Source organism: Melanostigma gelatinosum (genome assembly GCF_949748355.1).
Source record: "Melanostigma gelatinosum genome assembly, chromosome: 19".
Taxonomy (NCBI): domain Eukaryota; kingdom Metazoa; phylum Chordata; class Actinopteri; order Perciformes; family Zoarcidae; genus Melanostigma; species Melanostigma gelatinosum.
This window is the reverse complement of record NC_136652.1, coordinates 9,868,664-9,888,636: the sequence shown is the minus strand read 5'-3', so window position 1 is coordinate 9,888,636 and position 19,973 is coordinate 9,868,664. Positions and strand designations below refer to the sequence as shown.

At 40.9% G+C, this 19,973-nt stretch overlaps 3 protein-coding genes across 3 annotated transcripts in view; 1 reads left to right on the top strand and 2 right to left on the bottom strand.

Annotated features, from left to right (window-relative positions):
* The window catches only part of fmn1 (formin 1), a gene marked incomplete at its 5' end in the record, with an annotated part of 28,496 nt that extends 15,312 nt beyond the window's left edge, over positions 1-13,184 (top strand). The window contains 15 exons of the mRNA XM_079291151.1: positions 961-1,022; positions 2,047-2,744; positions 3,252-3,393; positions 3,760-3,847; positions 4,810-4,871; positions 4,967-5,055; positions 5,236-5,365; positions 5,693-5,839; positions 6,644-6,703; positions 6,856-6,976; positions 10,117-10,209; positions 11,828-11,879; positions 12,046-12,189; positions 12,654-12,735; positions 12,948-13,184. Coding sequence (XP_079147277.1) covers positions 961-1,022; positions 2,047-2,744; positions 3,252-3,393; positions 3,760-3,847; positions 4,810-4,871; positions 4,967-5,055; positions 5,236-5,365; positions 5,693-5,839; positions 6,644-6,703; positions 6,856-6,976; positions 10,117-10,209; positions 11,828-11,879; positions 12,046-12,189; positions 12,654-12,735; positions 12,948-12,992 — 2,015 coding nt within the window. The 3' untranslated portion in view covers positions 12,993-13,184. The remainder of the gene's footprint in view (positions 1-960; positions 1,023-2,046; positions 2,745-3,251; positions 3,394-3,759; positions 3,848-4,809; positions 4,872-4,966; positions 5,056-5,235; positions 5,366-5,692; positions 5,840-6,643; positions 6,704-6,855; positions 6,977-10,116; positions 10,210-11,827; positions 11,880-12,045; positions 12,190-12,653; positions 12,736-12,947) is intronic.
* Positions 13,185-13,880: 696 nt separating this feature from the next.
* grem1a (gremlin 1a, DAN family BMP antagonist) lies at positions 13,881-14,420 on the bottom strand (the record flags this gene model as incomplete). Its single annotated transcript, XM_079290673.1, has 1 exon — positions 13,881-14,420. One exon carries the CDS (start codon positions 14,418-14,420, stop codon positions 13,881-13,883), a length of 540 nt encoding a protein of 179 aa, XP_079146799.1.
* Positions 14,421-14,878: 458 nt separating this feature from the next.
* On the bottom strand, positions 14,879-18,476 carry scg5 (secretogranin V). The gene is made up of 6 exons (XM_079291002.1): positions 18,455-18,476; positions 17,826-18,051; positions 16,982-17,131; positions 16,735-16,847; positions 15,884-15,937; positions 14,879-15,701 (listed from the first exon to the last, which is right to left on the bottom strand). The coding sequence occupies exons 2-6, from the start codon at positions 18,049-18,051 to the stop codon at positions 15,573-15,575; spliced, it is 672 nt and encodes a 223-aa protein (XP_079147128.1). The 5' UTR covers positions 18,455-18,476; the 3' UTR covers positions 14,879-15,572.
* Positions 18,477-19,973: the final 1,497 nt, after the last annotated feature.

Below are 19,973 nucleotides of genomic sequence, written 5' to 3'. Positions count from 1 at the left end.
CACGCAGACTCATCGTGTTCAACTGAATATGCATGACCGACAGCTCATTTGAGACGGCGCTGTCGAGGGAGTGGGAATGTTTGCTCTGTGATATCATGTGATGGATGTGATATCAAGCTCCACTGCTTTGGTAAACACAACTCCACCCTGTGACAGCAAACCAGTCTGTAAGACTCCAGCACCTTCAGGATGTGAAGGGATTTACTGGACTGAACGATTCTTAGTTTGTTTTACTTACAATAAGTCAGTCTTTGCATTTGTAAAAACGGTCTAACTTGCATGAAACTAATCTGAGGTCAAAATGAAGTCCGGCCTCACACTACAGACCGGTCTGAAACACCTTGTCTTCACATATTAAACCACAATATGAAGCTTTTACTTTGGTTTTTATTCACAAAACAATGCTTTTTAAAGGAGCAATGAATCTCAGACACGTTCAATATGTGACTCACAGCTTGTGAAAGGAACAAAAGTGGTCCTGCTTCCTTTGAATGAGTTCTAAATTAGAATAATCTCACCTGTCTTGAAAAATGTCCTCATTTATCAGAAGGTTTATCAAAGGTTGTTTGAGCAGGGATAAACCTGTGTGCTTCATGTGTACACACCCACCATCCTTTGTTCAAGAGTAAGCCGTGTGTGCCATCAGCTTTTCCTCCATGTGAAGCTCTACTGCCAGCATCTGGTCAAGCTTTGTATTGCTGATATATCCTCAAACAGCCCTCAGCCTCCTGCAGTGCGAAAACATGAATTGGATTTGTCATGCAGAATTATTCACAGTTCTCAAGTGTCTCACATTTGTCGTAATTTGTTCGTCCTCAGCTGGTCCCCGTCCACACCACTAGCCATTGGGATAAAGGAAGCACTCTCGGGCCCCACAGCTGTAATAGGAAACACCTTTTTGTGGTACAAGAAGGAACACAGCGCTGTTGTAAAATGTCCTTGTGCTCCGTTTCCTCTCAGAGCACCAGGCTGCTCTCCTGCAGCTGAAGAGAGAATGCAAAGAGGAGCTGGAGAATTTACAGGTCAGTGTGAACGATACAGTGAGGAACACGGTGTGCTGCTGAGTCGTTTGACATTTTGGGATATTCACTTATGAGCTTCTTGCTGAGACTTCTCGTCTACCTTTCAGCAAAAAAAAAAGCATTTCCTAAAAGGTTGAACAGTTCCTTCAAGAAAAACTGGGCCGTTCCCATCATCCCCATTGATGTAGAGTCTAACTAGGCCCAGTTTGTAACTCTCATGCATTCATTATCATTACATTAGAGTCCGACAGATGAAGCCTGCTATTTTTGCAAAAGCCAAAAGGTGTTTCCAGAATCCTCAAAGACCCTTCTGTCCATCTGAATTGAAACACTTCATGATTGCTGCACGGTGATTTCTTTTCTAACCTGTTTGCTGAGTTGCAACTCTGTGACTAATCCAAACAAAGATGGCTGGAAGTGACACAGGCTTTTTCGTTTTTGTCCAATGCAGAACTCTTTTCAAGCACACATTTCATTCTCAGAATCATTTATTTATATTCATGTCAACGATAACGTGTCTGTATTCATCTTGCACCATGGAAGTCAAGCACAGTGATTATGTCACATCTGGCTACTGACTATGTCTGAGTCAGGACAGAGTCTCAACTTGGGAAATTAGTTAATAATTTAAAAAGTGAATTCCTTTGCTTTTTTTATTTCTTGGAAAGAACCATGTAATGTGCAAAGGTCAGCGAAAACAGAGAAAGTGTTCAATTGGTACATTTCTGATGAATTTCTTCTAAAAGAAATGTGTTAGAGTGCAATGTCCAATAAGATGTATTTTTATATACAATCATTTCAAAGTTAATGTGTAATGAAAGTCTTACTGTATTTTCAGATGCAGCGGAGAAAATATATTTTTTCTATCCTGATAATATTCTGGAAATACCTTAAAAATGCAGTAAGATTACTGGAGATTTACAGTTTATTTATGATAAACTGATGCTTAATCCTGTGACTTGACTGTAGCGATAACGCTCAAGAGGGTCAAAGTGGGGCTGAGTGTGACTTTTATTGTTTCCAGGAGGACTTGGGTCAGGAACTCTCCAGACTGAGGGTAGAGAACGAGGACAATGTCGCCCGTGTGGCTGAGCTGCAGGCTGAACTCTCCCAGGTTGGGACGCGCCGTCGTGGAGAACTCAAAGACGTCGCAGTATCAACGGAAGACGACGTGGTACACAAATCCTTCCGCACAGTGTGCATCCAGACCGACCGAGAGACATTTGTTAAGACTCACGAGGATGGAGAAGATTCAGGGAGAGTCTGCACCAGCCCTCAGCAGCAGAGGGTGACCCCCAAAAAGCTGGACCTGGCTTCTATCAGCCTCAGTCTGGCAGGTCAGAGGGACGATACTTCCTCCTCAACACATGACGCTCCATCCCGAACTCTTCCTCCACCTGGAGGCACGCTGCCTCCATCAGAACAACCTCCTGCTCCTTCTCAGGCAACCAAAACAGACAATCTGCCTCCTCCTCCTCCTCCAACTCCGCCATGTTTGTCTTCACCCTTAAACCACATGCAGCTGTCACATGGCCCTCCACCGCCACCTCCGCCACCACCTCCGCCACCTCCTCCTCCTCCTCCATCCATGCCAGGATTTGCTCCCCCACCACCTCCTGCTTGGGGTCTCATTGTTGAAAAACCTCCCAGGAAACCGACAGTGGAGCTTTCCCAACCCATGAAGCCTCTTTACTGGACCAGAATCCAGATCCAGGACACCAAGTAGGTTCACAATAAATAGGAAAATACACAAGATGATTATAAATCAGCTCATTTGATTCTGTGTTTAAGTAAGAATTGTCTGTGACTGTAAAAATCAATCTAATGAAAACAAAATATCAATATTTGAGTCATATAGTCGCGGTTCTCCTAAATGGCTATTAGACAAATAAATAAAACACATGAAATGAATTACAATTATTTAGAATCTAAGATGCTGAAGTTAAAGAGAGAGGTTTAAGTGTTTTTCCAAGTGCTGAAAGCTGTAGACATTAATCAAAAACTAAAACACATTTATTTATATTTTGTATTCAAATAACAAGTAATATGAATACATAAGGAATTATGAAATCAGTTATTATATGAATCAATCAAGTAAAAAAATCATTATGATCTAAAAACAAAATATTGAAACACAGGCTGACTGACCATTATGCCCCTCTCTCTCTCTCTCTCTCTCTCTCTCTCTCTCTCTCTCTCTCTCTCTCTCTCTCTCTGACACACACTCAGGAACAAGACACTGTGGAATACTTTAGAGGAACCAAATATCATAAACACCAGCGAGTTTGAGGATCTCTTCGCCAAAACCACCACCCAGACCAAGAAGAAGCCACTGTCAGAGGCTTATGAGAAGAAAGCCAAAGACAGGAAGGTAACACTCCAAATTAGCTGGAACATCCTGCGAAGACACGCCTTCATTTGAGGGATTGTTTGTCCACTAGAGGGGGTCGATGCCGTCGAGTCTTCAGATGCCAGGTCATTAAGAGACGAGCGTTATGAATCCAGATTGAGACACAATTATGAGACTTCTGGAGGACAAAGACACAAAAGAACTCCCCCATGTTTGAGTTTACGTCCTCCGAAAACCAAGAGATTCATATTCAACTCACAGCTGTGATTCACCTTGTTGTTTGTTTTGCTCCTTCTTTTTACGATAAACTCTTCGCTAATGACTCACTAATGGTTTCTATAGTGGTGGTCATGGCAACTGTATGTGTGTGTGTGTGTGTGTGCTCAGATCATTAAGCTGCTGGATGGAAAGCGCTCTCAGGCCGTGGGCATCCTCATATCGAGCCTCCACCTGGAGATGAACGACATACAACAAGGTCAGTGTTTGTTGTATGAGAGTACAATACAAGTTTGAATTTAAATAAAGCAACATTTTTTGCTGCTTCTTTTATCACAATTGTTTCAAAGCCCAATATCAAAATATATGAAGCCTACATTTGCCACACTAGCCATATCAATTCATGGATCACATCCTCCCCAAAAAAAGTTCATGAAAGTGGCTTCAGAAGTATCTGTGGTGTCGTATATCAGGATGTAAACAAAGCTTGTGTTCAAGTACTTTATACTTTTACTCCGCTACATTTCACTGTATTTTGTACTCCTTTGTACTCTATCACACCTGACAGCTAGAGCGTTGCAGGTTGTTCACAGTAAATAAAATCTGAAAACTTCTCCCACGACTGGCAAGTGTTATTTACGTTACGTTAGCTTGCTGAGACGATATTTTAAATGTTCCCATGCTTATACATTCTCAGTGTTTCTCCCGGATATTCTTGTCGTGGTGGAACAGCCTATCATGAGCATTACCACTAAAACCTCAAAATGTGTGTTGTCAAACAAACATCATCATGTCTATGACATGAGATTAGAGATTACAGTAAATCACTAAACTAGCTTTATTTCCAAGCCAGTCTGGGAACGAGACAGGATTCCGCTGTAAACATTCACGCAACTAGCTCCCTGAACATCCCAAACCCCGGCATCACGCTGGACTTACCCTGTACTTCACTCTGCATCAGAGCTGTTTGGTGAATATGAAGTAGGATTAAAGGCTGACACACTCACCACAATGTCAGCATGACAGTTACAGACGGACGATGTGAATTGCTAATCCCAAACTCCTGTACGTCTTTGTCACAAACAGCAGACTCTGGAGATCTGCAGCTCTCTGTTTGGCCTCTTCACTTTTCCTGTTTTCTTCTTTTCAGTAGATTTTCACAGTGTCCTGTTACTCGGCCTTATCTCAAATGTGTGTCTGTTATTAACACCCCCCTTCTAGCTGTACTGGCAGTGGACCACTCTGTGGTGGACCTGGAGACGATTGAGGCACTGTATGAAAATGTAGGTTTCACAGCCCGCTACCACTACAACATGCTGCGGTTTAACTGCAAATGCAATTGTACGATCATGAACCCCTTTTTTGGTCAATGTGTCAGAGAGCGCAGCCCGAGGAACTGGAGAGAATCAAGAAACACTACGAGACGTCAGAAGAAGAGGAAGTTAAACTGCTGGACAAACCCGAACAGTCAGTATTTCACCTGCGAACAGAAATGTTTAGAGGCTGCACCAGTCATTGATTCGTGTTTTTGTTTGTATATTCTGACGAGACAAATATACTGTATGCTGTGTCTTAACTCAGTTCTTAAGAGGGATGGACAATATCATCACATGTTGTCCTCTTACTGTTGATGTGGTTGTGCTCCAGGTTCCTGTATGAGCTGTCTCAGATCCCAGACTTTGTAGGCAGAGCTCACTGCATCATCTTCCAGTCGGCCTTCATCGATGGGATCACGTCCATCCAAACAAAGCTCAACACGTTCTCCTCCGTCTGCAAGGTATGGGAAGGAAAGCTACACATGATCTATCTTCTCTTGATGTATCAAGTTACTGTATATTTGACAATTATCTCCCTTTTCCTCTCAACATATTAACATCCTAACACATATTACATACATAGAGCTGTCTGTGGTGTTAACAAGTAGCACCTACATGTCTGACTCCCTCTGGTTCAATGATGAGATGTTCAGTGTATTTTCCATACAAATGACATCACCATCGCCGAACTCAAAAAGGCTTTCAGTGTAACTCAAACAGGATTGAATGTGTGGATCACCCTGAGTGTGGTGCCAGCTGTCTGGAGTTGATCCTGTGAGTGTTTTCAGGCTCTGCTGGAGAAAGACGGTGTAACGGATGTGATGGGGCTGGTGTTGGCTCTGGGGAACCACATGAACGGAGGCAACAGGACCAGAGGTCAGGCTGACGGCTTTGGTCTGGACATTCTGCCTAAACTGAAGGATGTGAAGAGCAGAGTAAGGCCTTGATCACGGTTGGAGAACCGTAGCAGCTCCTTTTTAGATGCTGCTTTTTAAATACTGCAGGATTTACTCATGCTAAATATTGTTTTTTTTCAGGGAGTATATGTATAAAAGTGTAAGAAGTCAAACTTATTGATCACTGGCCAACAGCAGAGAGCTGTTTCTAGTGTAAAGACAATCTGTTGTGAATGGTAAACAATATGTGAGGATGTGGCAGGAACCTGCTGAGGAGGTCGTTTTTTTATTAATGATATTAAAAAATATTGATGTAGAATAAGTGAATACCATATCTTATCGTGAGCATGCTTTCCATACTAAGGGCAATCCAATAAAATAAACGTAATTTTATTTTACAGACCTGATATTTAATGGTAGAAAATGTTCTTCACAACAAAGGAGCATTTCACTGCCATACCTTTGATTGATGTTCAAGTCACTTTTCAAACCCTGTCATGAGAATATTAACTTAATTATATAACATATAAATATAATATGAAAGGTTTTACATTTTTTTGAAACTACCGATGAACACCATTCATCAGGTTACAGCATGTCACCTGGGAGGCCAAACTCCACGACCCCCACGGTGATAAAAGAAAGGTGAACTAAATGACTTCAACATCTTCATCAACTCACAGAAACTGATTTTATTCCCTCAACACATATATCAAACATATCAAATCTTTCTGAGCGATCCCATAGAGCGTAAAACATTTCATGCAGCTTGACAATCTTTCTATGAAAAGCTTTTACTTTCTACTGATGCAGTTGTGACTCCTCTCCTGCATTTCTTCTCAGGACAATCGTATCAGCCTGGTGGACTATGTGGTGTCGTACTACCTGCACAATGTGGATGAGGTAATATTCCAAAAACAACTATTCACTCTTCTAGGTTGACTATATTTGTCTTTACCCATTTTGACTCGGATCTAACATTGTTTTTTGAGTCAGAAGAAACATTACATTTCTCAGTTTCTGATGTTATTGCTGTTTAAATTGTATTCCACCAGAACGCCGGCACAGACGAGAGTATATTCCCACTTCCTGAACCTCAGGATGTCTTCCTCGCTGCACAGGTCAACTTTGATGACCTCAACACAGACCTGAGACAGCTTGGACGAGATCTGACAAGTATGTGACGTCACTCCTGCCACCTTCATTTATTCCAGCTCCGTCTCTCCACAAAAGAGAGAGACACTCTTGGTTAATAATATTAGATGATAATCCCCAAAACATTAGTTCCACTCTGCGCTCCAGCATCCATGTGACTGGGTGACCGGAATAGTCTCGCCTTGTGGTCATTTTGTTGTGTGTTTTTGTTTGAAAACCTCAGCGGGGCTGTGTAACTCTATCCCTCTGATTCTGAGAAGTTCCCACAGACCGAACCTCGGCCCTGGTCTGGCATCGTTTTTCCTCAGACACAACCACCCCCCCCCCCCCCCGAACTAAACACCATAGTTCCCCATCACCGGCTCCAGCCATTGAGTAACTGTTTATACTTCAGGCTAAAGGCCTGCTTCTTTTACCAAACTTGAGATCGCTAAAGCCCCAGAACAAAAGATTTCCTCTCGTCTTTCTTATCCTTCGAGCCTGTTCTCTCTCTCTAAGTGTGCCCATATGACGCCACTCAGCAATGCCAGCCAGTCACGTTGAGGACAATGCTGACTCTTACATGCGTATACGATTGTGAGCGAGTGCATTGTTGTATCACCATGTATACATTTGTGTTTAGCCTGCACTTCACTGTGCGTGTGGTCAGAGACTAGCGGGAGTCTTGCTGCCGATACAGGCCTGGCGCCTTTCAGATCCAGCTTCTAATCCTCATGCCCATCAGATCTCCCATCGTTGTGCCTTTGTGCCCCTGTCGCCAGAGCAGGGAGACCACAGCGTCCCACTTATGTAATCTCCAGACCTCCAGTATCCGTAGCATCTCCGCACCAGCCTCTGCAGAGATGCACAGATGCTCAACCTGCTCGGCTGTATCACCTGGGCTCCAGTGTGGCCCCCAGATGTGTGCCGCAGATCGCTTTCTTTAGCGCTCAACACAGCTTTGTCTTATCGGCCCGTCTACCCAAACCACCGTGCAATCTGGATTGCCCGTCGCGGGTTCCTTTTCTTCTGCTTGTTTGAACCGTCTTTGTGCCTCGTTTCTGTCGTTCTTCACTCTCCCTGTGTTTTGTGTTCGGTTGGTTTGAAATGTTTCCCAACAAAGTTACGGGGAAATGAGTTTCTCGTACGTCATCCACGTTGACCGTTGAAGGAAATGAGATCCAAAGACTATTCTACATAAACAAGACCTTATTCACTGTAAACAGTTTCAAATCCATCCAAATTACGACCAAAAACCTGTTTTCTCAATTGCCTGTCAGTGGTATCTACATGTGGACATGCAGATTTGGTTTCATTTGTCTCGGCTCTGAGATATCTTCTTTTTGCCCAAATTCAATGGTGAGTAGAATTTTGTCTGTGCTGCCCCCCCAGCGTTAGACATTTACATTTAAAAAATCCGCAGCCGTGTATTCAGCAGTAAAACTCGCTGTCAACAGGTATCGGCACACACATAACACATACATGAGAACATAAAGATCTCCTGAATGTGTCAATAGCCACGCTGTCTGCATAACTATGGATGGAAATGTCGGTCAGTTGTTTGGTCCAACACTTTGATCAAAATATCTCAACTACGATCAGATGGATTGTCATGAAATGATGTGCAGACATTCATGATCCCCAGAGGATAGATCCAACAAACTTTGCCGAGGCACTGACTTCTTCCTTTAGAGCCGCAATGTGGTTGATCAAATGGATTGTCATGAAATTTGGTCCACACGTTCAAATTCCCTTCAGGATGATTCGCTGACTTTGGTGATCCCTTAACTTTTCCCGTAGCTTCCAGCATCAGGTCAACATTTTAATTGACTTTGGTTTCTTTGGTTACTTTTGGCCTCAGTTGTACTTTGTGATTTGAGCTAATTAGCAAACGTTAGCATGCATCACCAAAACTTTAAAATCTCCCTAAGTATGAAACCAAATGACTGCTTCAGCCTCACATCTGAAAGCACCACACCCCTCATCAGGCGACTCTGTTTATGTGAAGGTCTTTAACCCTCTTCGGTCTGAAATAAGCAAACTTCTGCCGAACACAAAAGGCAGACAAAAGAAAGAAAGGAGAGAGCGAGAGATACCCGCCTCCACAGTTTACATAAATTCCGAATGAAAACAGTATTCTTTTGTAATCTTATCTAGGAGATGTTGATCGAGCGTCAGGGTGCGGGGAGGTGGCGGGGCAGGGGCTCGGCTCCCTCTGCAGCCTCTATTATGACTGGCTCTGCAGACTGGCTCCTCTGATCCACTGATTGGACGCAGATCAGCATTGAGCCACAGACTGGCAGAGGGACAGAGAGAGAGAGAGAGAGAGAGAGAGAGAGAGGGAGAGAGAGAGAGAGGGAGAAAGGGAGTTTGCAGTCGCCATCTCTGGGTGAATCTAAACAAGTGATATCTGCTGTAGAGAGGAAGCTGTGTTGATAACCTCCTGCTTCTGCACAGGTGGAGCTAGTTTAAACCAGAACACGCTCTCCTCCATATCCCGTTTCCACCAGTGAAATAGAAAATAAAATAAGATGAAAAAAAAGATCCTTTAAGTAGTTTTAATGACAAACTTTGTCAAAATCTGAAAATAATGACTAAAAGCCCTATTTTTCATCAGCTTTACTTTAATCCTTCATCAGATAAAAATGTATATCCACAGAAACCTTGCACACTGAGTTTGATGCATTTTTTATTGTTCTATTTTTGCAAAATGAGATAACACTGAATTATTACATGGATGCCATGGATAGTGCTAGTTCCAAACGGGGGCTAATGAATGAATGACATTAGCAAGAAGCTATCGATTAGCTTTACTGATGCTACTGTCACATTTTTGCTAACTTTGTTTTGCAATTTGCATTTTTAAACTACAACAAATACGGACTTGTTGTGCAAAAGCCTTTAGTTTCTCAACATAATGACTGAATTAACAAATCAAAAAACAAGAAACTTTCTCAAAATAAAGACAAAGATAATTACTTATCTTAACGACTTGGCAAAACGTTTTGAAGCAAACAAATCAGAACATCATGTCCAAAGAAAGCTGGATTCAACAGCTCTGATATATTTGATGCGATGATTTCCCTTTCCTCCGCAGCTACACTTTATATTCTCTTAAACAACATTTCTGAAACATAAAAAAAGTGTCTGAACCGTTCTCTCGTTTATTTTTTTGAAATCAGGATGTGAGAAAGATGTACAGAACGTTTGCTCTGATTCTCCTGAAGAAAACCTGCAGCCGTTTCAGGACAAAATGGAGGCTTTTGCTCTCAGCGGTAAGTAATTAAACTCGTATGTTGTTCAGCTGTGAACCTGAGTGTCTATAACGCCCGTGACTATAGGTGAGATTTAAGACCGGCATCGTTTTTCTGTGTTCAACAAGGTCGATTTCTTTCTGCAGACTTCGTTCTTGGTAAAGAAAAACACACATTTTAAGACCTCTGAAACCATTTTAAGGCTCAGATTTAATATCTAACAGAACTGCAAATACTTAACTTCAGATGATTTCATTTAAACGCAAACTCCCCCAGGAATGATCACCAGGAACCTGTCAACTCTCCTTCAATTATCCTCTCTGTATGCTTCATCTAAACTCTGCTGTTGTCTCTAACAGTCAGTTAAATCTTGTAACTGCCTGTGTGTTTGTGAGGGGCAGATAGGATGGATTGGGAGTAAAGGCTAGACACTCAGATAGGGATCAGACACATTTGGCAACGACTGAGAGACTCCTGCCTGAGACACACCGGCACTGGGAAATATTTATCCAACCAATGTCCCCGATGTCCCGCGTTAAAGAGCTTCCTGTTCGAAGTATTTAGAAACAGCACAGATGTATCGTAATGTTAAATGCGTGACTTGTTTTGAATACCACCACTTTTTCTGCCCGTGATGAAAAGTGACACATCAAAGCGTACAGAGACCGCTGGACTTGTGTTCGATCTTTTGTCCCTTGTATCACGTGTGTTTCATTTGATATGCATTCAGAGAGCATTCAGGCCTTCACTGCTTTGTTGTTTTGTTATGTTGCAGTCTTGTGCTAAAACTCTTTAAATGTACCCTCCCCCTTCATCAATCTCTCTGGAAACTAAATATCCCATAACAACAAAGTGAAAACAGGATTTTAGGGTTTTTTTCTGTGCGCTGTGCCTCAACACAATCCTCTCTCTGAGCTCTGCAGCAGTTGCTTCCACCTCATGACTTGGTCTTTGCTTTTCTCAGCCGTGAGACCTTTTATATAGACAGGTCCAATCAGTTGAATTTACCACAGGTGGACTCCAATCAAGGCGTAAGGCAAGGCAAGTTTATTTGTATAGCACATTTCAACAACAAGGTAATTCAAAGTGCTTCACATAAAACCTCTCATCTCAAAGATGATCAAGAGAAATGGGATGCACCTGAGCTCAATTTGAACTGAAATAGAAAAGCCATGCTTGGCATAATTCGTCAGTTCGTTAGTTGAAATGGTTTTAGCATAAGACTGCAAAATAACAAAACATAAAAAAGTGAAGGGTTCTGAATAACAATTTGTGTTATTTTCTACAGGACTTTACAGTAGGTGTAAAATAAAACACGTGTTAAGATGTTTCTAAGACGAGCGTCACAATTGTACAACCATCAAACAACACTAAGATTTATAAGAGAATGTGTCATGATGAAAAGAAAATAGGTCTAAATTACAGCAGAATAAAGTCTAATTATCTCTGTTGCTTCCACATCCGAGAGACTAAATAGTTGTCTGGCTCCATTTGACAAGTTCACCATCATACGAATGTTTTTATTGTATTTTTAGTATCTAGTACGAAGTATTTATATTAACAGGGATTATAATTGTTTCCAATTTTTTGGGAGTAGTCTGGCTATAACTAAACAGTTTCCTCATCTGTTTCTTTGCAGCACGAAAGGAACACGCAGAAGCTTCGTATCAGTTGATGACTGTACAAAAAAGGTTGGAGAATTGAATCACGCTGGCCTTTGACTTTGGTGATTTAGTTTATTTATTATTTGTAATTTAAGACCTACAGTAACACTCAAGATGGGAAGCAACCAGGCTAAACACCCCCATCTTTGTTTATTGTGCTTTTCATCCTCTCTTTTTTATATTTGCTGTTCAGTTTTCAGGACTTGCTTCTGTACTTTGGACTGAAGCCCAAGATGGGAGAGAATGAGGTGACTCATCTCTTCATGCTGTGGTTTGAGTTTTGTGCAGACTTCAAGGATAGGTGGAAGAGGGAGAACAAGAACATCTCTAACGAGAGGTAACAGATATGGCTCTGGGGTTTTTAAAAGTGAATTTTGAAAAATGGATTCAGTTCAGAATCGGAAAATGAATAGTGTTGGGAAAACCCTTTGGGTGACGCAAAAACATTGAGCAGGTTGATCCAGTTGGCTTCTCTCAATGAATGCAATTGTACAAATCCAAAGTCACCTTTTGTAAAAAGTCCAGTCAGTAATGGAAAGCATTGTATGTGAGGGATTCACAGACAGTGGAGCGCCATAATTCATGTCGTTGGAAAAAATATTTTCTTTGGTTTGATTGAACTGAACTTATACTGACTGCCAATATTTTATTCATTCATTTTCTGTAAATGACGGCAGAGAAAATCGACTAATTATTTGGTTGGTGCATTGAATTCATAATGTAAGTAACTTAGCTTTTCATTTCCAGGCCAAAGTCTGAACAAAAAATGAAACCAATGAAGTTGACACATTGTTTCTGCAGATTAAAAGAGGCTCAGCTGTCAGTGAAGAGGATCACAGCAGAGAAGAAGGTGGAGACCAGACAGATCAACCCCAACAGCCTGGTAAGGATTCAGGATGGAGTCGATTCCAGGCCTTCAACATGCAATGCACATAGATACACACTCACAAATATGAATTGTTTTGGCAACAAAAACTCATTCTATGAGACACCACATGTTACAAAACAATTCTGTCTCGCGGCTTTGATTGAATTGTGACTATGCAGTGTTTTTGGACTCTGGTTATAACACTAACCATGTTTTGCTCTCAACAGAAAGACAGACTGCGTCGTAGAGAATCAAACATGTCTTCAACATGAGTGTCTTAAGAGAGAAGGTCTATGAAATGGATGGATCGGGATCATTACAAAATTGTTGTTTCTTTTACCTGACAATATAGAAGTCTCCTTCATCATTCACAGGCAGTTTTATTTCATAATTTGCTATAATGTGCTGAGATTTTAAAGATAAAAAATGTAATAAATGTGCAATATTTAGAAATGATTATTATCAGACAGATCAATATTAATGTTGTATTACTATTCTTGTTATGAACTTTCTACACAAATGATTTGCTTTGATTTTGACATCTTAATATTCTTAGAATATGCTTTTCTAATCAAATCACTGATCAGAAAGTATGTGATTTCATAGCTTTCTTTTTATTCACAAGCAACTTTACAATACATGATACACATATTATACACAGTCATACAATGAAGTGACGGTTAGCAGTGCAGGTTGAAAAGAAAAAAACCTCGATATGATCAGCTTTACATCCCACACAGTGGAAACAATACAACCATCCAAGTCCTTCATAGACTTGTCTTTGTACTTATATTCTGAGAAGATGCTGCACATCTATCTGCCTGCCTTAAACTCAAACACTGTTTTAGGCCATCAGTTCACTTCTTTGGCAAACTTTGGCAAAGTCCTTGCACCTAAAACTATTTGACAAATCCACTTAATCTGCTAAAACAAAAAAAGGACTTTGTGGAAGCAATGATAACTGATAACGGAAAGATATTTGGACAGTGATTAATTATTAATTGCAGCTCATACTGGTAGTGCACAGGTGAGCGCAGGCGAGTGCATCGCCTTCCCAGTTACACTTACTTCTAAAGTGTCCTTTAAGAAAAATACACTTTCCGTTTTGTTTTCTGCACTTGTCTTCCAATTGAAATATTATCAACCTGGATAAATTGCGTCTAATCCGTATCTATTGTTGTGCAGCGACACTGCTTGACGCGCTGGATCCGTTTCTTCCTCGTGCTGGGTGTCTGACCAGGGCAGAAGAGGGTGTACGTGACGGTGCTGAAGGTTTTGGGTTTGCAGGCAGAGCAGGACTGAAAGGCGTCTCCGTCCTGGTAATCATGCCTCGGGATGTAGAAGGAGTTGCACTGTCCGTAGCAAAACCGGTTGATGATGGTGCGGCTCAGGCAGCCCTCCTCCTGGATGGTCTGCTTTAGCGGCTGCGTCTTGCACCAGTCCAGCCGCAGGTACCGACGCTCCGTGACGTGCAGCGCCTCCTGACTGGACTCCAGCACTTCGTCGGTAGAGGTTACAGGTCCCATCCCGCGGGAAATTAATCCACTGATGGCCGGTTGCTGGCATCTATCCGATTCGTTTGGGTTGTATTTGTTTGGGTATGGGAACGCGCCCTGATATGTGGCAGCATCTGTGCTCCTTAGCGGGCCGAGCAGCACCACCAAAACTGCTGCGGAGATCAGCACTGATTGTGTCCTCATCACTGAAGCTGAAGGAGAAAGAGTATTTTACGTTTTACGCCCAACTTTTACGCGCGCATTACGCACCAAACAAGTAGCAAATAAACAAGTAAATACACGATATTTAGGAGTTCAGTGAACAAACAAAATCAGCAGTTACTGCATTGAGTTACCTGTTGTTGATTTCAGATCCTCACAAGAAGACTTTGTCCAGTCACACTACAGTATGCGTTTCTTCTGCAGGTCCTTCCTCCTCTTTAGTGGCTTTATGAATGCCATGCTGAGTGGTTTTCTACACTCTCTTGAGCCACAGAGCTTCAGCAGAACACGCCCCCCTCCCCCCAAACCCAGAGCCTAACTTCATCTGTCTGAAATGGGGGAAAACAATCCAACTCCAAACTTTGTCAATGCAGATAAATTGTTTATTTGACTTCAGAGCTAAAACATGACACCGACATTTTTAAGGATAAGATGCGACTCAGCGCTGCCTGTAGAGGCTCATGTTACTGCAGTATGGTGATGAGAACAGATACTATTGAGAGCTACAATATTTGCCTTGCGACAGTGACAGAGTTCAAAGTCATCTCTTACATGACAAAGCAAAGCTGCTACCGTTTATAATGAACTTAACCAAGAATAGGAACTGTATTGAACTGTTGCTTCTGAAGACACAGAGGTGATTAACTGGTTATATCAAGACGTACAAAAACTTCAGAAACGTCAGTGAGCAAATTGATTTCTGTACAGTCATGAGTAATTATGACTTTCTCATTCAACATTCCTCCAACTCAAAATATCTTCACACGTCTTATTATAATACAGTTGTATACTGACAGTCAAGACTTAAACACAGTATTTTAGCATTTTGGATTAAATGGTTTAATCTCAGGCAATGTGACTTCTGTATAAAATTGGTTGCTATAAGTGAACTGAGAAACACTTTTCAGGCACATGCTGTCTAATTAATGAACAAGATCTGGGCTAATTAATATGACTGCAATACAATACAAAAGTGCCTCTCTTTTATCTGCATACTATTTCTTATTTTACAGTATTGCCATGAAGTCACAAATCCATTGCTTGTTCGAACCAAAATGCTTAAATATGTAGTGTAACAAACTTGTCTCTGAGAGTATACTTTAATATTACAGTGAGTGGTGCAGGTGCAGGAGTTTAGGTTGTAGATTTGCTGGCAGCAGAGACAGTTTGGGGCTCTTCCTCTTCTTCCTCAGAGAAGTGAGGAACAGATTTTTTGGCGACCACATTGTCCAGCCTCTGGCCCATTAGATACGGGTTGACAGTCTGGAGGCAGAGAAATATATTAACACTGTAAACACTGTAAACATGTGCATGAAGACCAAATAGAAGACGGTTTTATTTTAAAAAATAAGTATGTGGCTCCCTTAAGGGGTAGATTTCAGTGCTGGTGATGTGTTTTTTTCCAGGCACAATACTTAAAATGAAGAAGACAATAAACACGATACCCTTTTTCTTCTTTTTGGTCCTCCCTTCAGTTTTTGGTACAAAAGCTCCTTGTTCTGAAAGGAAACAGACATCAGATCACGAATCCTTTGTTTTATAGCCAGTCGCTTTGTTCATAAATTACTGCCATCAAATTGCCTGAATGCCTTTTCCGGGAATAAAAACAGTCAGACGGGTGATTTTTTTCAGATCAGACTCAGATACAAGAACAAATCAATGCAAATTACAAACAAGTTTAGTTTAATCTTTTAAATGGCAAAACTCTTCATTTTGTTTTTTAAGCAGCCACCAGCAAGTTCCTTGTTCCCAACATCCATTTCATCGAGGATTTATTTTTTCTTATTGATTTTTAAAAGTAAACCTTGAAACACTTGTGTAGCAATCAGAACACTCTCTTAGTTTGCTTGAGAGGGTTGCACTTCCAGTCGTTGATGACTTTGAATTCCTGCGGTGTTCAAATGCATGTACATTGCTTTAAACAAAAGCATGTGCCAAATTAATGTAAAAATGAATTAATAAAGTTATTAATTAACAAAGTAAAGTAATAAAATTGATGCATGTTTACCTACATATGTGCACCTAATATTGTGTCTCAGGTAAATGTAAAAGCAGACTTGATTTGCGAGTGAAAGACTTGAGAACTGTGCGAATGAGGTATGTGCATTAATATTCAAACAATTCATTATTTCATCAAAAGTTGCTGCTTATTTTCTGCTTTGTGTCATTGTTTGTGACTGTTGTTTGTTTTTGACAGGACAAGCGATTTGGGAACTAAACAGGAGCATTTTTCACCATTTCATTGATCTGTGATTAAAAAAAATGAAAGTTGCACATTTCTCTGTAGAATTCTCACCCATTTCGCCAGTGCTGGGTAGTCGTGCTCTGGGTCAAAAAGGTGCTGGTGTTTTTGAAACTCTCTGCTGAACTCGGCCGTGTCCGGAGCATTTTCCAAACACCCGTCTACTGCTGTGATGAGGTGCAGAAGAATACAATAAAAAACCCAATAAAGAACAGCAAGAACGGGCCCCGTGGTGCCATTAATAGCAACATTAGTTCATTAGTATGTTAATAAATGAAGTGCTTAGTACAAGAGTGTCTACCTGTCTTTCCCAGGGGACAGGGGTTTGGAGGGTCTGGGTACCCGTGATCATCACTGAAGTCTTTGGGAACGTTGTCTCCGGTCAGCTCGGCCACGATGTTGGGGATGTTGCCAAAGGGGCCGAGGTGCTGCAGCCCTTCGTGAGCACCACCTTGTGGAGGAAGACACGCATTACAATCCCCACAAAAACCAGCGCAGGCATCAATGAAGCATTTTTCACTCATGTAAATATCATACATGACAATATCACAACTGCATTGGTCCCCCTTCTTATTAAGTTGTAGTTGTTTCAGCACATGATGAAGCACCATCAATGGCCAATGATATTACTTGTATTCAGCATTTAAATGGACCTAAATAAATGGCGGATAAATATGCAACTATTTTGAGAATAGATTGATTGCTTCAGTCATTTTTTAAGCAATACAAAATTAAAAAAAATCAGCGAATGTTTTTATTTGTTACGTATGAATAATAGTAAATAGTAAATGTATATATTTGACTTGTGGACTGATAAAACAGTATTAAGTTATATAAAGAGAATATATCACTGCTTCCTTGAAACAGTGGGAACCAATCAAACCCGAAGCAATGGGTTGTTCTGATCCAGTGTTATTCTTTATAATCAGAATGAGGGGGAAAGGAGGAGAATTGCAGAAGACAAAAACAAAATGAGTGCAGAATTAAGACGGATGAGATAGGACAAATAAAACGAATATACATGTAAACAACTCACAAGCCCTTGCACCCTCCCAGTGTTCAGCGAAATATCTTTCTCCAGGATTCACCTGGTTCGTCTGAAGATGTAAGATACTTTATACCGTTTATAAATGCACCCAACATACCCTGTATGCTCTGAGGCCCGACAATGTTGGTAGCCTGATGTGCAGGATACTCCACCCTTGGCCGAGCGATGCCCAGCTGCTCCATGACGCCGTGCAGGATCCGCTGGATGTCGGCCTCAGACACCTGGTCCACCGTGCGGGGGCTGCGGGCTGGAGCCCTGCCGACCTGCAGGCACAGGAGGAAGCCGAGCAACGACAACCGCATCGCGGAGCCTATTTCTGCCATCTGCCGAGGAAAAACACATTAGGCCACCGCACAACAGATGGACAGCAACCATGTGCAAACACAGCTGCATTTTCTGTTAGTCACATGACATGCTATTGAAATAAAAAAGGGCAAATGATATGGAAATAGTGGTTGCATTTATTAATTGTATCTGTTGTGGTTGGTAGGAACTGTAAAAGACTATACATTGTCTATAAATGGAATAAAGACTTGGTGCGACAATCACTTTGTAAACAGAGCTAAGGCCGATGTAAATAACTATATTGTGTCGATACAAAAGAAAAACACTATAATTTATAATATAAGCTGTATTCAATTACACTTATTTGATGACATGTATATTCTTATTGATAGAAAACATCACAAAGGAGCAAATAAGCAATTTCCGTGTATTTTTTCTTACCGTGTCGTCGATGATGATGGGACCTGCGTACTGCGCGAGACCGCTGTCAAGTTAGACAGAAAATAATATATTTACTTCCGTATTCCACAATAAAAGCTTGCTTCACAAACTCGATGAAAAACATTTCTTGTTTTACCAACAATCATTCCAAATAAAGTTGATTCAGAATGATAACGCTTTCTTGTTGCTCTAAAATAAGTGACCTACACGTTTTACGTCCCCATGTTCCTTTTCTCCCACATTATTTTGAAGGAAAAACACTATTCACACTGTCATAAGTGCCTGTTATGCAACCTTGCAGGAGGACGCAATCCACCTCACTTCACGGTTCAGATGCAGTTGCTAAGATACCATAAATCCTCTCTTCTCATTGGCTATTACATTCTGGCAATCATTAGCACAGGGCCCCCCCAACAAGCACTTCACTGTCAGAAGTCTCAGTGAGACCATGAAGACATCAATTTCTGAGAAGAAAGCTAATCTTGTAATCATTTTCATGAGGTGGTTAGAGATACATATGTCGGCATGCAGTGTTACAATTGAGACAAATCAGAAACAAAAATATGTTCTGTTTTACTTTCATTGTATCATTTATATCTTAATAATTCTCCATTACTGGTATTGCACTCATTTCTGTGTCTATACTTTCATTTTTGCAGATTTGTTTAACTTCTAATGTGGATTGCTTTCATGTGCCTCTGTGGTCAGGGCATCTCTTACTTGATATGATCAATTGAATAAAATGCAACTGTTGAATTCTTGTTTTTAATCCTCTACCGATAGGCACTTTCAGAATGCGTCTATATTCCTGACTTTGAATCTTTGGTTTGCATCAAAGATAAACTGATTGACAGACATTACCTTATCATAATAAATGCATAGGTAAAAGAGAAAGAAAGTTGGGAAAAAACATTTATTCACTGGATATGAAACTATGCTGCAAGTTCATCCATACAACAGTAAAAAAAAACATTTATTAAAAAGTTTAAAAATAAAAACATAAGTTCTATTTTAGACACTAAACAGTTCCAAGCCACATTATGAATAAAACCCGATCCATCAGACACCACAACCTAAAATTCTGCAGTAATGTGGGACAAAACTACATGACAACTTCTTCATATTTAAAAAGTTACAGCGAAACGCGTCTTTTCCAAGGTGTGAACTGCACCTTCCCGACACCAGTGTGCACAGGAGAGCCGTCTGCATCCTGTCCTCTGAGGAACGTCGGAAAGTGACCCAAACGCAGATCTCTGAAAACACAAACAAAAAAAGGGACAAACTAAATAAACATCACATTTATGTTTATCAGATTTCACTGTCAACATTCTTAAATCTTACATTTCCCTCCATCTTATTAATCCTGTAAAATGAATGCCCATGCTTTTATCATTTACCTTGCTGGTCTTTCTTGTAGAGTCTTGTGTGCCTCTTTGCCAAAAGGGCTGAAACCTTGTTCTATAAAACAATTTAGATATCAATTTAGATATTTGGTTCAAAATTGGAAAATTCACAGTCA